This window comes from Ruditapes philippinarum, unplaced genomic scaffold (assembly GCF_026571515.1).
Source record: "Ruditapes philippinarum isolate M1 unplaced genomic scaffold, ASM2657151v2 ctg1040_1_1_1_1, whole genome shotgun sequence".
Lineage (NCBI taxonomy): Eukaryota > Metazoa > Mollusca > Bivalvia > Venerida > Veneridae > Ruditapes > Ruditapes philippinarum.
In genome coordinates this window covers 208,205-228,756 of record NW_026854359.1, presented here as the reverse complement: position 1 = coordinate 228,756, position 20,552 = coordinate 208,205, and the positions used below count along the sequence as shown (strand labels likewise).

The 20,552-nt window shown below is 32.9% G+C and overlaps 1 protein-coding gene across 5 annotated transcripts in view; it reads right to left on the bottom strand.

Annotated features, from left to right (window-relative positions):
• Window positions 1–20,552, bottom strand: part of LOC132739931 (solute carrier family 23 member 1-like) — a 31,489-nt gene that overhangs the window by 1,303 nt on the left and 9,634 nt on the right. For 2 of the 5 annotated variants that reach the window (XM_060727770.1, XM_060727771.1), the window contains exons 2-13: window positions 16,375–16,554; window positions 15,830–15,987; window positions 9,952–10,052; window positions 9,620–9,702; window positions 7,487–7,668; window positions 6,816–6,936; window positions 6,150–6,306; window positions 4,444–4,593; window positions 2,957–3,060; window positions 1,675–1,804; window positions 1,265–1,408; window positions 469–564 (exon numbers count right to left, since the gene is read on the bottom strand). In XM_060727770.1, coding sequence (XP_060583753.1) covers window positions 469–564; window positions 1,265–1,408; window positions 1,675–1,804; window positions 2,957–3,060; window positions 4,444–4,593; window positions 6,150–6,306; window positions 6,816–6,936; window positions 7,487–7,668; window positions 9,620–9,702; window positions 9,952–10,052; window positions 15,830–15,987; window positions 16,375–16,554 — 1,606 coding nt within the window. Of the gene's footprint in view, window positions 1–468; window positions 565–1,264; window positions 1,409–1,674; window positions 1,805–2,956; window positions 3,061–4,443; window positions 4,594–6,149; window positions 6,307–6,815; window positions 6,937–7,486; window positions 7,669–9,619; window positions 9,703–9,951; window positions 10,053–11,623; window positions 11,964–15,829; window positions 15,988–16,374; window positions 16,555–17,005; window positions 17,194–19,974; window positions 20,104–20,552 lie in introns of those variants that run through there. The other 3 variants (XM_060727769.1, XM_060727768.1, XM_060727772.1) reach the window with 3 other exon arrangements.

Genomic DNA, 20,552 nt, shown 5'->3' with positions numbered 1-20,552 from the left:
TCTTTTTAAATATAAACAATATAATATGTACGTGAATTCATCATATACAACATTTAAAGGGAGATAACTCAAACAATACTGTTAGAATTACCTTCAGTAGTTTTTTCCCCTTGAAATATGACACTTTAATTCATGTTATTGGTTTAAACTATGAAGAAAAAGGAACGTACCAGGAAGGGTCATTACCTAGTTTTTACCATAGATATATGACATATTACATTTACTTGCTCTAATTTCATTTAAAACACACATTTTTAATTATTGACATCAATTATTTCGTTTCAAGTGTACAGCCGCAAGAATTATTGTTTCCAAAAACTGCATGTATGAAATTGCTGCCACATTCTATGTTACAACTCTCTTGAAAATTAACCATAAGAATATAGTTTTTATAAAGTTTATGAAAATATTTCATTAAATATAGCTTTATATCCTTGAAACTAAAGTAAAAACATATGAGGAACTAACCAGGAATGGTATTATCTAATACAAAGCCGACAAAGCCTCCTACAAACATGCTAGTCCCTAACAACACAGATATAATCTGGTCCGCAATCTCACTTCCTGTAATAATGTATAAAACAAAGTCCATTTCATTAAAGGAACTCCACTGAGGTATCGAGACATAAAAACATAAGATTTGAAATTCTTACAAATAACAAATCAAGTACTCAAAATTGGAAAATCTGCAAAGGATATTCACGTTATGTCAAAAACTCAGTAGTGTCCCTTTAATTATATACGTGTTACTATCAGAATTTTACAGACGTTTTATTTTTCAATAACATTTCTTAATTATTTCTAAAACTGTTATCTTTATTTCTCAGATACAAATACTTTAAATACTAATTAATGCATGTTTGCAATTTCTTGAGGAAAACAATGTAGTCATTTCTGAGGCTTCTTTTAAAATAGTCATAAGTTTATCTTCCTACAATGACCTGATCTACTTTAATAACAATAATGATACATTTATTATAGTTGGAAATTGTGATATAACCGTTATTAAATATAATATTGTTACTCAACACAATGCTTATGATGCACACTATAATAAAACTATTTCTTTATTTTTCCTCATGACATAACATATGACATTTCCGTTACAGACTATGTATATAAATCATATACTTATTTGTTCTTACATCCGTATGACTTTTTTTAACTTACCATCATATCTTAAGATTAATCTTAATATAATGTAGGCATATTCTCTTTTTTCTTATTCCATAATTATAATAAAAGGCTTAAAGAAATAACTAACCAGTATTTATTGCACCCGGTGAACTTCCTATCCATTTAGGAAAACTAAGACCAAAGAATAAGGAAACACCAAGAATAAAAATGTTCCTTGAAGAATTGAGATTCACATACTGAAGATTCGATAATCCAACGGCTGTTATCATTCCTAAAATAAAAAAAATATCTTAATTTATCTGTAAATAAAATTATCATTTTATATTTTCTCTTTATTTCAACATTAGAAATATTAACCCTTTTCGTTACATTAAAAGTGTCTATAATAATAGTGAGTTTTAAAATTATATGTACACAATATAAGCCTTTCATAAACAATAATAACACTATACGTTCAACAAATTAAACATTTATCTCGAAACCTGTTTTCTAGTCCCATCATGTCAAAAAACACAGTTGAGTTCCTTTAATACTTACCAAACATGATCATGAACATTCCACCGACTACAGGATCTGGTATTGTTACAAAAAGGGCGCCAAATTTACCCAGACATCCTAACACTATCATTATTATGCCTCCAACCTGTACCACAATACGACTGCCTACCTGAAATAGGTAAATGAATGTATTTTTCAATCACTTCTGAAGAAAACAATTGAAATATTTTTCAATCACTTCCGGAAAAACCAGAAACACCAATCTTTTTTACAAGAAACAACAATCTCATTTACAAAATGTCTTTGTGGGTTTTTTTTATGTAATACTGAATCCTTGCACATGTATTTAGTGTATAGAACTACTGTTAAGTTGTGTTATTAGTATTTTGCTAATTTTTCATTTAGGAGTAATTCTAACATCTATATTTCCACCTAGAAGATAATAATTCCGGCCACAAATATGTGATATGAATTACATGTGTATCATAAATATTATGCCTCAAAAATGATTTTTTTCCTTTTTTTAGAATGGGCACACTAAGTTTTATAGAATTTTATATAATGTTTTTAGAGCATGTAAGATGCTTATCACTTGATGAAAATAGAAATGAATGTGACATTATTTGTCATAAAAATAGCAAAATGTAAATAAAGGAGTATTTTGACTTCCATACACTATATCTAGCTAATTGCCAAAAGGCAACAGAAGCAAATGATGGTTCAGGTAATTGGCCAATGAGTAACTTTTTGGAAAATAGAACAGGGCACCAGCAATAAAATATTTTGAGAAATGAAAATAAACGTATTTCTGAGTCATAATGGACCTTTGAATAAAAAAAAATAACATTTGCAAAGGCATTACGTAACATTGAGGTAAGAAAAATAACAATTCAAGGTATATATCTTATTATAAATATATATCACCTTAAGCATGAACGCTTTTGCAACTTTTTTCTCAAAAGCATTTACCTGTTAACATACTGACTGTGAATAACATGCTTTTTTAATATTAGAAAATATTTAGAAAGTAGAAATACCTAATCACTAAACTGATACAATTCCGGAACAGAGATTGTTGGCTTTTATGAATTATTATCATCAAATGATAATTTTGTAATTAAGAAAAGTTTTGCTTATATTTACCACCTCGTGATCTCTATAGCACAGTAGATAATTAAATGTAATAATAATTTATCATGACTTATGACAAAACCTTAAAATGTTAAACATTACATTGTGTAAGATATGTGTTTGGGTCTTTTATTTACTGAATAAATCCTTGACTTAACTATTAAATGATATAGTAATAAGGTTTAATTACCTTTGTGATACCTATAGCTCCAACATTCTCGCTGTACGAGGTTGTGCCATTTCCAGACCCCCAGGCCCCGGCTAGTATACAACAAATACCCTCCATACCTATGCCTGTGTGATATTATATATGCTAAGATGCTGTATATATACATGATATATATGCACTAGAAATGTAGATATTAAACAGAATAATAAATAAATTAAGATAAACATTTTCCAACTTCTGTCAAGTTTACAAAATATAGATGCATGTTTATTTTACACCAAGTACTGAAGCTATTTCAACTTGTAGAGATAAAATTGACCCACTATATATGTGTTTATATAGGAGATTTTATTTTTCAGTTTTGAAAAAAAATATTTAAATTTTGAAAAGTTTTTAAATTCTTTCATAAAATATTCATCGTGGCATTTCGGTTAGTACATGTCGGTGTAAAGGTTAAGTGTGACATATCCGGTATTGAATTGCCTGAATAATACATGTACTTAGTTTGATATTTGCAATATCATATACCGATATTTTTGTTACATTTTTTCCTGTTATGTATGGTAGCTAATTTGTGTCATATCGTATTTTCGTGTTTTTCTCTGGCGCTGCGAGGAGCAAAAAAAATACGACATGGCATAAATCAGCCACCATAGTTATACGATATTTCCTTTAAGACTTGCATTTATTCCAGTAATTATCTTTGAAGTAGCTTCTATTGTGTAAGTTAAGTTTGTGGTACATGGTCATAACATATGATATATTATATTAACAGTAAATGTATATTTAGAATTGTGCATTTCATTTATAAAATATTTTATTTCATTGATAGAAGTTGCAACAGGTTTAAGAAGAAAGTCTAAAACTTTTGTAAATATTTCGTCTGCGTTTGGTAAAATGAGTCAGTTTTAATTTGAAGTGTGTAACTCAACTTAGCCCACTTAAGTCGTGTATGAAAATTCCTCGTTATACATTAATGACCTAATATAATTTGCAAAGTATATGTACTTGAACGAGAAAGGAAAGTTCAAGTTATTTTTTTATTAAAACTCACTCAAATTATTATTTAAGTAAATAATAGAAACAAATTAACTTACAACTGATCATAATCTAAATACACGTATATTACAATTATTCATTTAAATGATGTTGCCACGTCATTATTATTTCGTGTCATTTGTCATGGACATATTCATTACTGTATATCCTTTTTTTCTTTTCTTTTCTAAGAAGCTTACTCAAAGGAAACAATGTTATTGGGTAACAATTAATCTTAGTGCATCTTGATAAAGAATGTTATCGCTTCTTGTGAAGAAAAATAAATTTCATCTCATAATCTGCAGGGAAACTGCGACTAAATGTTTTATCTTAAATGTTAAAATAGAAAATATATAAGAATATTTAATCAAATGACATGACTGGTAACATGTCCAAGGTCCGTACACTCAGTGCCTGAAAGGGCACATGGGCCCTTATTACGATTAAAACACAAATATTTCTGGACAAACCTCTATTGACAGCATGGACAGGGGGAGGCGGGGCTCCTGCAAGTCTTGCGCATGCGTAGTAATCACCAACAGATTCTATCATAGAGGATAAAACCCCTGCCAGCATTCCAAATACAGCAGCCGTGCTCACAGTGGGCATTCCCCATTGTCCTGAAATAAACGGAGAAAGTTATGTGCGCCCGGCTATTCTGAATAAATGACAGAAAAACAAGGGCATGTTGGTATTTTCTTAGTTCTGAAAGATAATTCAAATTCACTTAAAATACAATTTAGAGAAAAATGCATGGCCCCTCAGACATGCTTAAGGTTTAAAGAAATACTAAAGTGGCACATGACTCATTTTAGAACTGGTTTATGGTCTTACCAGTGTCCTATTGACATAAAACAAAGACATCTATGATATTAAAACTGAATTATCTTAATTAAAAATAGATTATCTTTAGTAGTTAATAAGAGGAAATAATAGTGCTCATTTAGTGAGGAAATAGTGCCAAATGTCACGTTGCCGCTAACTTAGTGAGGAAATAGTGCCAAATGTCACGTTGCCGCTAACTTAGTGAGGAAATAGTGCCAAATGTCACGTTGGTGCTAACTTAGTGAGGAAATAGTGCCAAATGTCACGTTGGCGCTAATTTAGTGAGGAAATAGTGCCAAATGTCACGTTGGCGCTAATTTAGTGGGGAAATAGTGCCAAATGTCACGTTGGCGCTAATTTAGTGGGGAAATAGTGCCAAATGTCACGTTGGTGCTAATTTAGTGGGGAAATAGTGCCAAATGTCACGTTGGCGCTAATTTAGTGGGGAAATAGTGCCAAAATGTCACGTTAGCGCTAACTTAGTGGGGAAATAGTGCCAAATGTCACGTTGGCGCTAATTTAGTGGGGAAATAGTGCCAAATGTCACGTTGGCGCTAATTTAGTGGGGAAATAGTGCCAAATGTCACGTTGGCGCTATTTAGTGGGGAAATAGTGCCAAATGTCACGTTGGTGCTAATTTAGTGGGGAAATAGTGCCAAATGTCACGTTGGCGCTAATTTAGTGGGGAAATAGTGCCAAATGTCACGTTAGCGCTAACTTAGTGGGGAAATAGTGCCAAATGTCACGTTGGCGCTATTTAGTGGGGAAATAGTGCCAAATGTCACGTTGGTGCTAATTTAGTGGGGAAATAGTGCCAAATGTCACGTTGGCGCTAATTTAGTGGGGAAATAGTGCCAAATGTCACGTTAGCGCTAACTTAGTGGGGAAATAGTGCCAAATGTCACGTTGGCGCTAATTTAGTGGGGAAATAGTGCCAAATGTGTCACGTTGGCGCTAACTGCGGTGGGGAAATAGTGCCAAATGTCACGTTGGCGCTAATTTAGTGGGGAAATAGTGCCAAATGTCACGTTGGCGCTAACTGCGGTGGGGAAATAGTGCCAAATGTCACGTTGGCGCTAATTTAGTGGGGAAATAGTGCCAAATGTCACGTTAGCGCTAACTGCGGTGGGGAGTCTTGCTGTCTTCTTATAAGTGAGGTCTCGTATAAAAATCATTCGAGTGCATAGCGTTGGACCGTAAGTCAGACGTTTTTGGGTTGATTCCCGGACGTTGCAGGTCGTTGTGATTTGAATCCTTTCTACGGAATTTCAGAATGTATCAAATTGCAAGCAGGACTCTATAAAAGAGACAATCAATGTTTACTGTACAATATATATGTAACGAAATTTACCTGGCCATGGAAATCGGAACCATTCTGATTCATATAATACATCTACTTTAATATCCGTGCGTGCGTTGTAACCCCATTGTCCCTTCTTATCAGGAAGTGCCCCGGAGACCGTCAGAATCACACAGATGACCCAGGACAAAATCATGGCAAGCAAAACCTGTTTGTTGTTAATAATTCATCAATACAAATAGATGCTACGTCATAAAATGACATATCACATCGCAAAAATTGAAACATTCAATTAAGTAAAAATGTGCAAAAATATAGTTCATTGTGAATTGTTTATTTCAGATTTAATAAAACAAAGAAAATCATGATATGTGTTGTTAAACATGAGCGTAAAAAAATCGAAGGAAACGTGATTTAAAACCATCATCATGAAAACAATTTATTTGTCAGATATCAACATGTGTTAAGAACATGGCAAAGAACTATAAATACAAAGTACAATAAATACAAAAAAAATGCTTAACTTGTATAAGTGCAAGTTCATTTTTGTATTGGCACAGCACCATTTAATTCTGGTAATATGAAACATACGGCATATGTAATCAGTTGAATAAAAACAAACACTGTTTTTAGCTTTCGACATTAAGTTTTCTTCAGAAAAAAATGAGGTTTATAAACATACTGCACGAAATGCACGTGCAATGGATACTTACGTACCGGAAATAAACTAAAAATTGGAGTTTTAACAACTTTACACCCTTCGCCTTTAACAGCAGAGAAACATGGCACGTTCACATTTCGCATATATTGTGAAAATAACGCTATCAAACTCATTGTCCTGCAAATAAATTCCCCAGAAATTTCTTAAACATAGAAAAAATCATATTTCCTTTGCGAAGAAAGATATTTTCACAGGTTACATTCTTTTCCATAGATGAATTCCTTTATGTTGTTTTGTGATCTTTTTGCGTTTAAAAGTAAATTATATCTTCAATTTGTAATCAAACATATAAACAAAACATTATCGTCTTAAAATTAACTAAATTCACGTATTGTTAACTGAACAAACACCGCATTGACTTATTACATTTTGTTTGTTATAACATCAACGCACTTATGTTTTATCCGTTACCTAATAAAGTTATGTAATAGATTTGTCCTGCTATAAATTTTGAACAATCTATCTTTAGTTTTAAAGATTTTAATGTAAAAAACATTTGAGCTTTCAACGGTACGATGAAGAGGCAGGACAGACTACACGGAACTGCAGGCTGGTCTGGCCTGGCCTGACCTTTTTACTGGTGGCATAAAGCTAAACACAGTTCTGTTCTAGCAAATTAAAGGTAAAGATTATCATTTTATTTTTAAAAATTATTAGGCATACTTACATTAATGCAATATACCACTGCTCCGCCGCTTTGTCGGCGGCTTCTTTAAACAAGGCTAGACCGATCAAAGTGATGGTTGGGGTAATGGCAAGGGGTCCTATAAACTTTAACACCAACCCCATAAGCCCAGAAAATCCGATGAGCACTTGAAATAAAGAGGCAACCATTATTGCACCCTGTATCTGTAATTAATAAATAAACTGTAAAAAGTAATATTTAGTCCATCAACATATGGCTGGTCACTTTATTATATTTATGAAATTATACTTGAAATTGAAGTCAACAAGAATTTGTAACAGAGTTACCAAGGTCCCCCGCCTCAGGGAAGTTTTATATGAAGCATAAAACTGTGCTATTTCAAAAGATTGAGGGGTGGATCTCAGGACTTTCAGTCCAAAATTATGATCAATGCTAGATCTGCAAATGCAACAATGAATTTATGAAAGAAATAAAATGAAACACGGAATTTAAAAATCTATCATGTTAAGCTTTGACCTCTAAGTGTGACCTTCACCTTGGAGGTAGGGGTGTAGGTGTTGTGCATGATATTTTCAAAATCCCTTGATCTTGTTAATATTTGACCTCTAAGTGTGACCTTGAAGGTAGGGACTCATATTTTGCTCCTGACATATCGTCTTATTATTATGATTATTTGTGCAAAGTATTTTCAAAATCCCTTGATCTATGAAGAAGTTATGTACCGGACATAAAATATACCCTATAACAGACTATGTTAATCTTTGACCTCCAAGTGTGACCTTGACCTTGGAGGTAGGGGTGCAGGTGTTGTATTTGACATATCATCTTATTATTGTGACTATGTGTGCCAAGTTATTTCAAAATCCATTGAACTATGAAGAAGTTCTAGATCGGACACAAAATATACCCTATAACAGACTAAGTTTATATTTGACCTCCAAGTGTGACCTTGACCTTGGAGGATGCATGATACATCGTCTTATTATAGTGACTATTTGTGCCAAGTATTTTAAAATCCTTTGATCAATGAAAAAGTTATGTACCGGACAGAAAATATACCCTATAACAAACTGTGTTAATATTTGACCTCCAAGTGTGACCTTGACCTTGGAGGTCGGTGACCGGTTGTTGCGCTCATTATTGTGAACAATTGTGGCAAGTATTTACGAAATCCCTTCAAAGATAAGTAAGTTAAGGCCGGACACGACATATACCCTCAAATTGACAATGTTGACCTTGAATGAGCAAGTGCGACCTTGACCCTAAAGGCAGGGGGTCTGGTTGTTGCGCAAGCCATATCGTCTTATTATACAAAACATTGTGCCAAGTTATTTCAAATTCCTTTGATAAATGACAAAGCTATGGACCGGACACGAAAGTGTTACGGACGGACGGACAGACGGACGGAGCCTATTTCTATATCCCCCTTTTTCTTCGAAAAGACAATAATTGCATATTATGTTTGGAGACCAAGGTGTCGTCGGTAATGAGAACCCAGGAGTGGTCCGTAATCACAAAAAACGACCTGAACGACCTATACAGGAATAAAAACATACGGTGCACCTTTGACACATTCATTCAATAAAATAACATAACAATATAAAATGTATCTTGGAAATCAATTTCTTTTTTTATTATTATTTTTTTTTATTTTATTTTTTTTTTTGTCATTTTGAGTTTATGATGCAGTATTTTAAATATATGGACTATTTTAAATATATCTTATTGTGTTTGGAGACCAAGGTATCTTCGGTAATGAAAACCCAAAAGTGGTCCGTAATCACAAAAAACGACCTGAACGACATATACAGGAAACAGTTATTAATTTAAAAACATACGGTGCACCTTTGACATATTGACATATTCATTCAATAAAATTACATAACAATATAAAATGCATCTTGGAAATCAATTCCTTTTTTATTATTATTATTATTATTATTATTATTATTATTATTATTATTATTATTATTATTATTATTATTATTATTTGCGGAGGTGTTTTGTTTCAAGAAAAAGTTTGATACTGTCATTTTGAGTCAATGATGCAGTATTTTAAAGATATTACACACTATATTTTGACTAAAGTTTATAACGACGTGTGCTCTAGAGTCACATACATGTATAACTCAAATATTATTTAGTGGCACATACCTCTCGAATTCTAAGCTGCCACATTTCTCTATGTAAAGGACTCCCGGGCTCTGGTAAAGTGCTGTTTTCAAGGTACGGGTCAGCTGAAGCAAATATTAAAACATGAAAAGACATTGCTTAAAATGAGGACAATATCTTTTTCAAGATGTCGTATGAAATATAGAGGGCCATCTTCGTATACAAAAACAAAAAAAGCCAAATTACTCGTATACAATAAAATTATTGTCATTTATTTCTACAATATAATTTATAATATTTATAATTCTATGTTATAATTATGCGTATAAATAGAATTAAGTATAATAAGGTTATTATTTAAGATATCCACTTACTCTCTCTTTCTGTAACATATTTACATGTCCATTGAGGTAAGGACAGTATAGAGAATGTTGGTGTTAGAAAAGCAAATGTAGCCCCTTGTATAATGGGAAGTCTGAAAGAGAAAACATAACAGAAAACAGCATTCAATTTGTTTCCAATAGCTAAATAAATCAAACATTTTTCTTTTCATTTTCATTATGCGTGCGTGCGGTGCGTATGTGCGTGTAAAGCTGTACACGGATGTTTATTTCAAGTAGTTATATATACGGATTCTCAGTGTAACAGTGGATAGTGTAAAACTTATGATAATCTGTTCAATTGTCCGCGAGACCACAAATATGCGCCCTGACTGTGATTTGTGTGGAACAGACATATGCGACGAGTTTCACTTTTTATTGACATGTCCTTATAATAATAAGGATATTTTCGACTTTTACTTTAAAAAAATATATAAGACACTTGATATTGATACTCAAATAGGTCGATTACTCCTGTATCGATATACAAATGCATAAAATTGAATTCCTAGTTTTACTGCATATCTGTTCAAAATACAATTAGATCTTTTTTTCATGATTTTTCTATGTTGGTTTAACGTTGCACCAACACAGTATAGGTCATATGTAGACTTTCCAGCGTTAATACTGGAGGAAGATTATAATAATGGTATATGTGTCTAGTTCTTTACAATCACTAAAGATTAACATTTTTAACAGACATAGAAATCAAGCTCATTTTAGAATTTAAGGAACATCCAGGAATAGATGTCGAATAGATATAATTAAAAATTGTACATTATTTGTGTTTGTAAAGAATTGCTACATGATACGTTCTCTTGGTCATTTTGAATTATACATTAGTATCTTAATGATCTAGTTCTCATTGATTTTATAATCTGATGTAATAAAGTATAAAATAGAACTTAATCTGGACATCTCTAAACTAAACAAAACAAAGGAATATTCTCGTTTTCTGACGACCTTGCTCCTCTTGTTATGCACACTCACGTTTGCATAAAGTAAATTAACATAATTATGCAGAAATAAGTTAGTGTAAATTAAGTTTGATAGTTTGTAGAATTTTATCAGGTCATTGAATGAAACAGAAAGAAAGTTGAAATCAAGGACATTGTGTAAATTATGCCAAAATCAAAGAAAGTCATATACAGTCATGTATACAGTGATTTTCATGTTAAAAACGGAAATCCTAACACAAATATAATGAACATGTAATTGTTTGTGCAAATTGCAATAATATACAAAACATGCCTCCCCCCGCCGGCCTCTATTTTACACTTACCCTAACACCCCCTCCCCAAACCTACATAATGGTCAGGAAAACAAAGCAAGATATTATGACCTAAAATTTGGACAGAAGGTTATTCAAAAGTATGCTATGTACATACAGAATAGAGCAAATAAAACAAAAGAAAATATATGTAGTATATGAGATTATGTTTATGAGACTTCAAATGAAGAAAAAGCTTTTTGGATTCCATTAGAATATAGAGAAAAAAAACAGAATCCCTAAAGAAAGCCCAACGAGACAAAATGTTGCAAGCTAGGTTTGAATGAGCCTGTTAATGGATGTTAGTGGTAATTGCAAGCTACCATCCACGTCCCCAAGCACCGGCTTAGTGTTAGGGGCCTAGCCTAACTGAACGCAGTTGTTTAAAATGCATACCTAACACCAAACGTGGACTGCAGACACGTAGATATACCACCAACCATTAAATATGTACCAATTATCCAACTCAACCCTAATAAATCCCTGTCCATGCAAAGTGCAGGTGCTAAAATTAACGGTATGGAAATTTGGCCACTCAGAGCGGTCAGAAATTGTTGAAATCCCAGTAAAATACAGCACACCCACGGGGGTCTTTCATCCACGGAATAGTAAAGTTTTGTTTCATTTGAAAACACTTCGTCATCTTTTAAAAAAGGTTTGTTTTCCTTTTCCTTATTTCCATTCATTTTGCTCATGTACTATTCCGTTTAATCGACTTTATATAACAAAAGACTATAATTTGATCACATCACATTTTAAGTATATTCTTATCAGTAGTCTCTAAGATAAACCAAAGTTGTATCTCAGGCTCAAAAACTTAAGACAACATTACTATTAACGATAAAACATAAGTGTATGTATATCTTTAATTTCATATGTATGGTCATGCTAGCGCTGTTGATTAATTCAAAGAGGTGTCTTATACATGTATAAAATCTTAAATATCTACAGGTGCAGAACATGGAAAAAGGCAAAGAAGACAAAATTATTCATTTTAATAAGTTTGAATGTGTATTAAAACATGACGATTTGTAGATAAGACAAACAGCAATATTCACTGAAGACATAGATATCACTGAAGACATAGATATCATTGAAGACATTTATATCATTCAAGACATTTATATCATTGAAGACATAGATATCATTGAAGACATTTATATCATTGAAGACATTTATATCATTGGAGATATTGATATCACTGAAGACATTGATATCACTGATACCATTGATATCACTGAAGCCATTGATATCACTTACGACATTTATATCACTGAAGACATTGTTATCGTTGAAGACATTAATATCACTGAAGACATTGTAATCGTTGAAGACTTTGTAATCGCTGAAGACATTGTAATCGTTGAGGACATTGATATCATTGAAGACATTGATATCACTGAAGACATTGATACCACTGAAGACATTGTAATCGTTGAAGACATTGATATCACTGAAGACATAGATATAACTGAAGACAGAGATATCACTGAAGACATTGTAATCGTTAGAGACATTTTAATGATTGAAGACATTGACATCACTGAAGACATTTTAATCGTTGAAGATATTGATATCACTAGACATAGATATCACTGAAGACATTGATATCACTGAAGACATTGTAATCGTTGAAGACATTGTAATTTGAAGACATTGTAATCGTTGAGGACATTGTAATCGCTGAAGACAATGTAATCGTTGAGGACATTGATATCATTTAAGACATTGTAATCGTTGAAGACATTGATATCACAGAAGAAATTGATATTACTGAAGGAACCACCTCAACACCGCAACCAATTTCCCTACCTATCCCCCAACTCCCACTTAATACAAAAAAAATCAAAAATAATAATAAAGACAAATAAATCGGCATAAGTTTGGGCAACATGAAATAAAGAGAGATTCTGTGAACACTTCGTAAGGGTGGGGATCACAAATAGTGTATTGCGTATCTTGTAAGGTAGGGGATCTTAATGGAATGACAGATTTTGGAATCGTTTAATTTTGACAAACAACAATATCATTTCTAGGTAAGATTTATACCTCACACCAAATGTGGACTGTAGAAATGTAGCTACCCCGCCGACCACTAAATATGTGCCAATAATCCAACTCAACACTAATAAATCCTTGTCCATACACAACACCAGTGCTAAAATAAGCGGTGCAGATATCTGACCACTTAGCGCGGTCAGAAAATGTTGAAATCCCAGCAAAAAGCAGCAAAGCCAAGGTGGCCTTTCTTAAACGGAATAGTAAAGTTGTGTGTCTTTTGAAACTTCTATATCTTCTTTAATTGACGGTTTGAGGAAGGGCTCGTTTTCTTGAACTTTATGTCCATCCATTTTAGTAACGTGTTATTCTGGTAACGGAACTGTTTTTTATTTAGAATAATTATAATTTTAGCCCAAAAAAATCAACACTAATATCATATAGTTATTTGCTTGAGAACCGTTGTATTTAGCTTGACAATCATAAATTAAGATGTCAATATCCTATTACATAATTATGATTTTAACACATCTGTTGGGTTGCTAATGATTTGCATTTTTTGTCATGAAAACATTATGTGCAGTCATGATAAAACTTTCATATAGCTGCAGTGTATGTATTGAAATATTTGTATGATACATTAAATTATTACATTTTTTTATCTGCAAAGCGACGCGTTGTTATTAATTGGTATGTACGTCCTTTAATAGTGGCACCAAATCTACGCCTTTTTAAACATTTTAAAACTGTTTCATGACTAAGTTTTGAAACTAATATGATGAAACTCATATTTGACAATACCTTTTTTCGTGCATTAACATCTACAGAAGCACAAGGGCGCATTTAAATGCAGAGCTCGTTGTGCAAGTGATATTAATAATGCACGAAAAAGGTGCATACAAGTACAAATACATGTATACGTTTGATTTCAAGTATTCGGTATTTTACCCGTTCATTATTTGCTTTCGAATAAAGAAACCAGTTTTATTATGTTTTAAAGGTGACGAGTGTAATGACATTTGACAGTTTTAATTTAATAGTGAAAATGGCCGACATTGCAGTCAGGTATTTTAACATAACGTGAAACAATCGCGCGTGATGATAACGTGAAACAATCGCGCGTGATGAGTGTTCTTTTCGATTTTTTTGCCGCCAAAAATTCAGTGTGCCTTAGTTTTGCAAAGAAAGGTTTAATTGATTTTCATAATAAAGGATCCGTTTAACGAATCCCGGTACTTGAAGATTACCTGTCATAGGTCAGTTCTATAGAAATGCTGTCTCAAGAACTGAAGGCCTACTACAAAATTTGCCCCTCTTAAAACAGGACTCGAAGTACATATATTACATGACAACGCGCCCGCACAAAAGGCACAGATACAATGCAGTGACCGAGTTTTTGGCGTTTGAAAAATCAATCGTTCTCCCATATCCACCTTCTCCCAAAATTAGCCTTTCCCCCATCCCCACCCCCACTCCACGATCTGTTTCTTATTACCAGAACTGAAAATTTTCCTGTCTGGATAGAGATACGATTCCACAATGCCATTGAGTCTCCAATTTATCAATCCCCATTGTAGAGTATAAAATGTACTTTAAAAGTAGATTGGCCGACTAGAAAGGTGAATTGATGCTGAATAGCGAGTATTTTGAAGGAATGAGTATCTTGATAAAAACAGCAAGTGACATTATTTTAGAACATCCCTCGTGCGCACCATTTATTTTAACTCAAGCCTACCAAATCACATGCAGAAGAGATTCAACCGTTTAAATAAAAAAAAACAAATATAACATAACTACAACTATTTAAACACGTAATCACTGTTAACTGTTTGAATCATTTCCTTATCTTAGAACAGGAAACTATAAATGAGCATGAACACTTGTTTATATATAAACAGTATATAAATAAGGAACACATTTACATACATTTGTATATATATATGTATGTATATCTACTGAAAGGCGTTCCTGCCATGTGTAGAAAATTTGGTAGTTTATCAACTGAAATGGTTATTTAACAAAATACCAAAATGTACATGTATATTACAACCTTAATACAACAGTTATGCGAAGCAAGGAGCAATAAATAAGTTAAATAAAACTAGGAAATGATGATGACGGTGGGGATGAAAATGAAATGGAAAATGATGACGAAAACGGTGGTGGTGATAATGATGATGATGATGATGATGATGATGGTGATGATGATGATGATGATAATGATGATGGAGATGATGATGATGGTGACGACGACAATGATGATGATGATGATACGGTGATGATTTTGGCGATGATGACGAATAAGGCGATAATGGTGAAGACAACGACGGTGATGCTGATGGTGATGATAATGATAATGATGATGATAATGATGATGTTGATGGTGATGATAATGATGATGTCGATGGTGATTGATAATGATAATGATGATAATGATGATGCTGATGATGATAATGATAATGATGATGATAATGATGATAATGATGATAATGATGATGATAATGATGATGATGAGGAGGAGGAGGAGGAGGAGGAGGAGGAAGAAAAAAGGAGATGACTATCACATGCATTTGTTTCTACTTTTACTGACAATAGTAAGAGTACCTGGTTCCGAACGTTGTTTGAAGTAGTGTAGCTAGTCCGGACACGAAGAATATAGTGCTGATTAGCTCACTTAGTCCAACCTTGTCCTCGTCCATACAAAACGAGCGATACAAGACAAGAGGTACTGTAATTGTTGAACCAAAAGCTGTCAGGTAGTGCTAAAATAAAATGTCAATGATTGAGAATATGATTCTACACTATCTATAAGTGCTTACTTAATGTCAGGATAGGAACGCAGTTACCTACCAATAATTTGTTAGATTTTTTTTTCTTGACTGTTCTTAATATTATTACAAAAAGTGGCATTTAACTTATCAGTTATGATTGCGTGAAGCTGAGATTATTTATGACATGGTTTATCCCCTTTTAAGAATATGCTTGTAAATAATTAAAATTTCTAAAGACATTAAAAAACGTAAGGTTATAACTTACAACAATATGTATGTCTCTATTAAAGACAAACATAGATCTACTAGGGTACGATAATTTCTAAGGTTTTTAAAGAAATCTTTTAACATATTTTGAATTATAAGTTTAATCCTCACCTGAAATCCTAACAAAATACATAGATACCAGGGTGGAACGTCTTCAACGCCGTAAATAACGTTACAATCATCAGGCGTTACGTTGCCGACTTCCGGTGCCGTGACGTCATTTCTGCGACTGCCTGTGTCCAGACCACTGTCATGAGTGTCCGGGACTGTCATGTTGAGAGACTGCAACTCCTACACTCGAATATAATATAAAACAATCATATATATAAAACAACCAAATATAAAAAAATCAAATATATTTAGATATAATTTAATATCTAAAATAATCGGTAAGCGGTGAAATACGTCCATTCTCTACATAAGCACAAACGCCTCTTCTCCAAATCCCTGGGCGTGCACGACGTGGAGAAGGCACACGGCAGGTCAAGGTCAAGTCATCTCAAGTACCAGAGATGATAGATTCAGAGAGGGTAGCACTATCATGAGCCTTTTTGTTTGAAACTTGACGCCTTGGGTACTATTGTCGACTATTTCCACCAACGAACGTAAAATCGAATGTAACGTCCCCGATGCGACTTCTAGAAAGAAACGGCATGGACGCTGATGAGTGACAGATGGTTAATTCCGGCGCTTAGCATAAATAAACTGAACTACTAGTACTATATTTGAACATTTTCCTTACCCGATTTGGAACGTCTACGTTATTACAAGACATCTGCGTTTATTATGTTAATTAGTCACATACAATAAATTATTTCATTAAAGTCCCTGCTCATATAATTTTAAATTTTTAATAAATCCGTTTTCTGACGTCACTTTTTATAACTTGTTCTGTTAGACTTTAGTCATGTGCATTATGCCTGTTGTAAAAATGCCAGTTACTGTTTCATGAATGAAAATATTAACTTAAAAAAAAGATTCTATGGAGCGCCGATATTGTCAATGGTAGTATTATTTAAGTAATCTATATTTTGGTACACTTTGCGCGTTACGTTGTCGATAGCGACAACACAACCTATATAGTTATCGCCTTTTCGTCTTGTCGTCATATCGCTAGTGAAAACGGCATGTTGTCGCACTGCCGTCTTGTCGCCCTGTCTCTAGCAAAGCATGCCAAACGGCGCGTTGACCTGTGGCGTGTTGTCATATGTGGCCCTGTCGCTTGACTTACAAGCCAAACACGAGTGAAAATGTGACATCGCGACAATACGCCACATGACAACGCTCAGTTTAGCGTGCATCGTTAGCGACCGTTTGGCGCTTTGTCATGCTGTCGCTAGCGACTACACGACGCACAAAGCTTTCCAAATCAGTCAACATAACCAATTGTTTTCTTTCTGCCTAAATGTCTAGGGTTAGAAAGCAATGCTAACTTATTATGCAGGATATACCATTATAGAAAGAAAACATGCTGGTTCGGTAGAATTCCGCTGCCGATTATTAGATATGATACCTTGTCTTTAAAGCGGCCTTCAGCTTTTATATTCTGTTGTGGAAAACACTTTCTAATTTAAATATAGAGAGAGGACCGGTAGGTAAGAGCTATCGAGGGGTTTCCTTATTGTTTATGTATTTTATCGTCCCAAGATTCCATTTTCCATCTTAATTTTTTTTATTTGACAATGATATGAAACGAGTTATCTAAATATCTTAAAATAACATCCCTTAGTAGAAAAACAGTGGCACGAATCGCGAGATGTTTAAAACAAACATATAAGATAGAAGCGGCGTTCCATAGTTCGATCAGGAAATATAATAAATACAGTACAAATTATTTCTGGTTGAAACGGCCATATAGTACAAAACACTGCTAATTTTTTAAGCATCTCAATTGTTTTAAACAATGGTTGAAAACTTTTATCATAGCAAAACAAATCAAACAAAAACCCAAAACTCTAGGAAAAACGTAGTTTCATTCACAGTGCTTATAAAACTGTGATTAATAGCTAGAAAATGTGTTTTTTGCTATTTCTAAATACAAGAATTAACTATATTAATTGTGTTGCTATTACTGATTAAACTATGTTACCGTTACTTTCAAAAGATGGTTCTTAAGGACCCTAGAAAATGTTGGTACAACTTTTGGTCCAATCCTTTTTTATGTATATTGTATTTTTTCTTAAGAAAATGAAATTAAATTGTGTTAATTTATCATGTACAAATATATAATAAATATTGTAAAAAAGTTTATCAAAAAGTTAATAAGTATCGTTAAATGAAATACAATGTACATGTAAATAAAATGTACAATATCCAGAGGGATTTTAAGTGTTCAAATGTAACAATGCATTTTCTCATGTAGTGAAAATAGAAAACTAAATAGCACCGGAAGGAAGTTTTTACTGATATGCCACTTTATATAACGCTGTGTTATTTTAACGAATTTTTAATTAACAAATACCGGATGTTATAATAAGATCAATAAGTGTACAAGACTGGCAGCACGACCACACATAACGAACATGCAAAAAACCTACATCGCATCTTCTCGGCTAATTCCGTCAAACTCCGGATAAGAACTTCGGATAGTAAGTCATTATTGATAATAGCCGAGATGTTCTGATTAACTAATGTTAGGAAATTCAAATTTTAAAGAATCATTTCTATGAAAGATTTTTTAAGTGTTGTCTGCAATATGTTAAAGTCTAATAATGCTCACCATGACTGTTATGTTTTGATATTTGTGTTCCACTTGTTGTACAATGTATGACCTATATACTGCTACTTTGACATTATTATTTTATATGTGTTGCCAAAAGTCATGTTATAATTTGTCGTTCCGAACTGATAATGTCAGATGCAGTGTACTTCCTAAAGTTGTCACGTGACGTCGTAACTCAATGAGTAGTATGAAAAAAGTAGCCAGTGATATATTTTATATACACATATATTTTATATACACATATATTTTATATACACATATATTTTACAATTTATAAAATGTGCAGCATTTGCAACACGTGATGTTCAAATCATTATTGAATTCAATGTTATTAATCAAACCTCATTAAACATTTCCTCGAGTTTAATGCATGTTAAATACCATCAAGTATTTTTTGTTTTCATTTCCCTAGTCCAAAACGTCCATATCAGATCCATATCGTACTCTATCTAGCCTCATTTCCCTTGTCCAAAACTTTTTTATCAGATCCATATTATACTCTATGTAGTCTCATTTTTCGAGTCCAAAAGTTATATAGCTGTATGCATAATACAATACAACACTTTTTGAGTTGAGTACAATACAGATTCTATTGAACTCGTACATAGTTGTAAAACTTATATTAAACTACAAGAGCTTGACATTCTATCAATAATGAAAAATATCAGCAAAAAATGAAGAAATCACGGCAAACATATCCCTCTATGAAATAAATAACAATGTATAACAATCGCGCATGTGTATTTATTTTTATGTATGCAAACAATAAAATAATGTTGCGTTGTGTTCTATCCTAAAATTGTTGAAATTTACAGAAAAAAAGAGTTCTAAAAAGTTATAACATCCTTCCGACATTTGAACACTTTACTTAAAATTTCATGTTTTATGTTAAGATATGATCTAATAACAAAATGTTGCATGCGGACACGCACGATCCTTTTTTTGTCAAGGAACTGTAAAAAAAATTAAGATACAGAAACGTATCATACCTTAAATATCAAGTCCTGTATATATAACATATAACTGTTTACAAACAGTAAAACATCCTAAACATCAACAATGTAATATTGACCTTTGTACCGAGCCTGGCCCATAAAAGTACTGTACTATAGACATACTAAACATGCCCGTGGGTAGGATTTAACGCTGTATGTACAATACATTTCGACATAATTGTGTTTTGACACCTAACTATGCTAACATGATAAACAGAACAGAACAGCGGGTTTATTTAGTCGTACGCATGGTGCAGCATATAGACATAATATGGCAATAATATTCTTATATAAATATACATGTACGGTGTTCCGTTTGGTGTACATGTTATCATATTTATAAGAGTGTTGTATTTTAATCATGGTGAAGTTATAACAGAACAGTACGAATTTCTTTGCATATTAAACTGAATAACTAAAGTAAAATTAGATTTGAGTAAACAAATAGTTTACAAAATAAACATGAATTATTGCTCCTGCTCTTTGGTTTGTTGTCATAATGTGTTAATGTAAACTTTATGGGTTTTTTTGTGTATAAACGTGTATAAATTATGGTGTCCGAACTTGTCTAA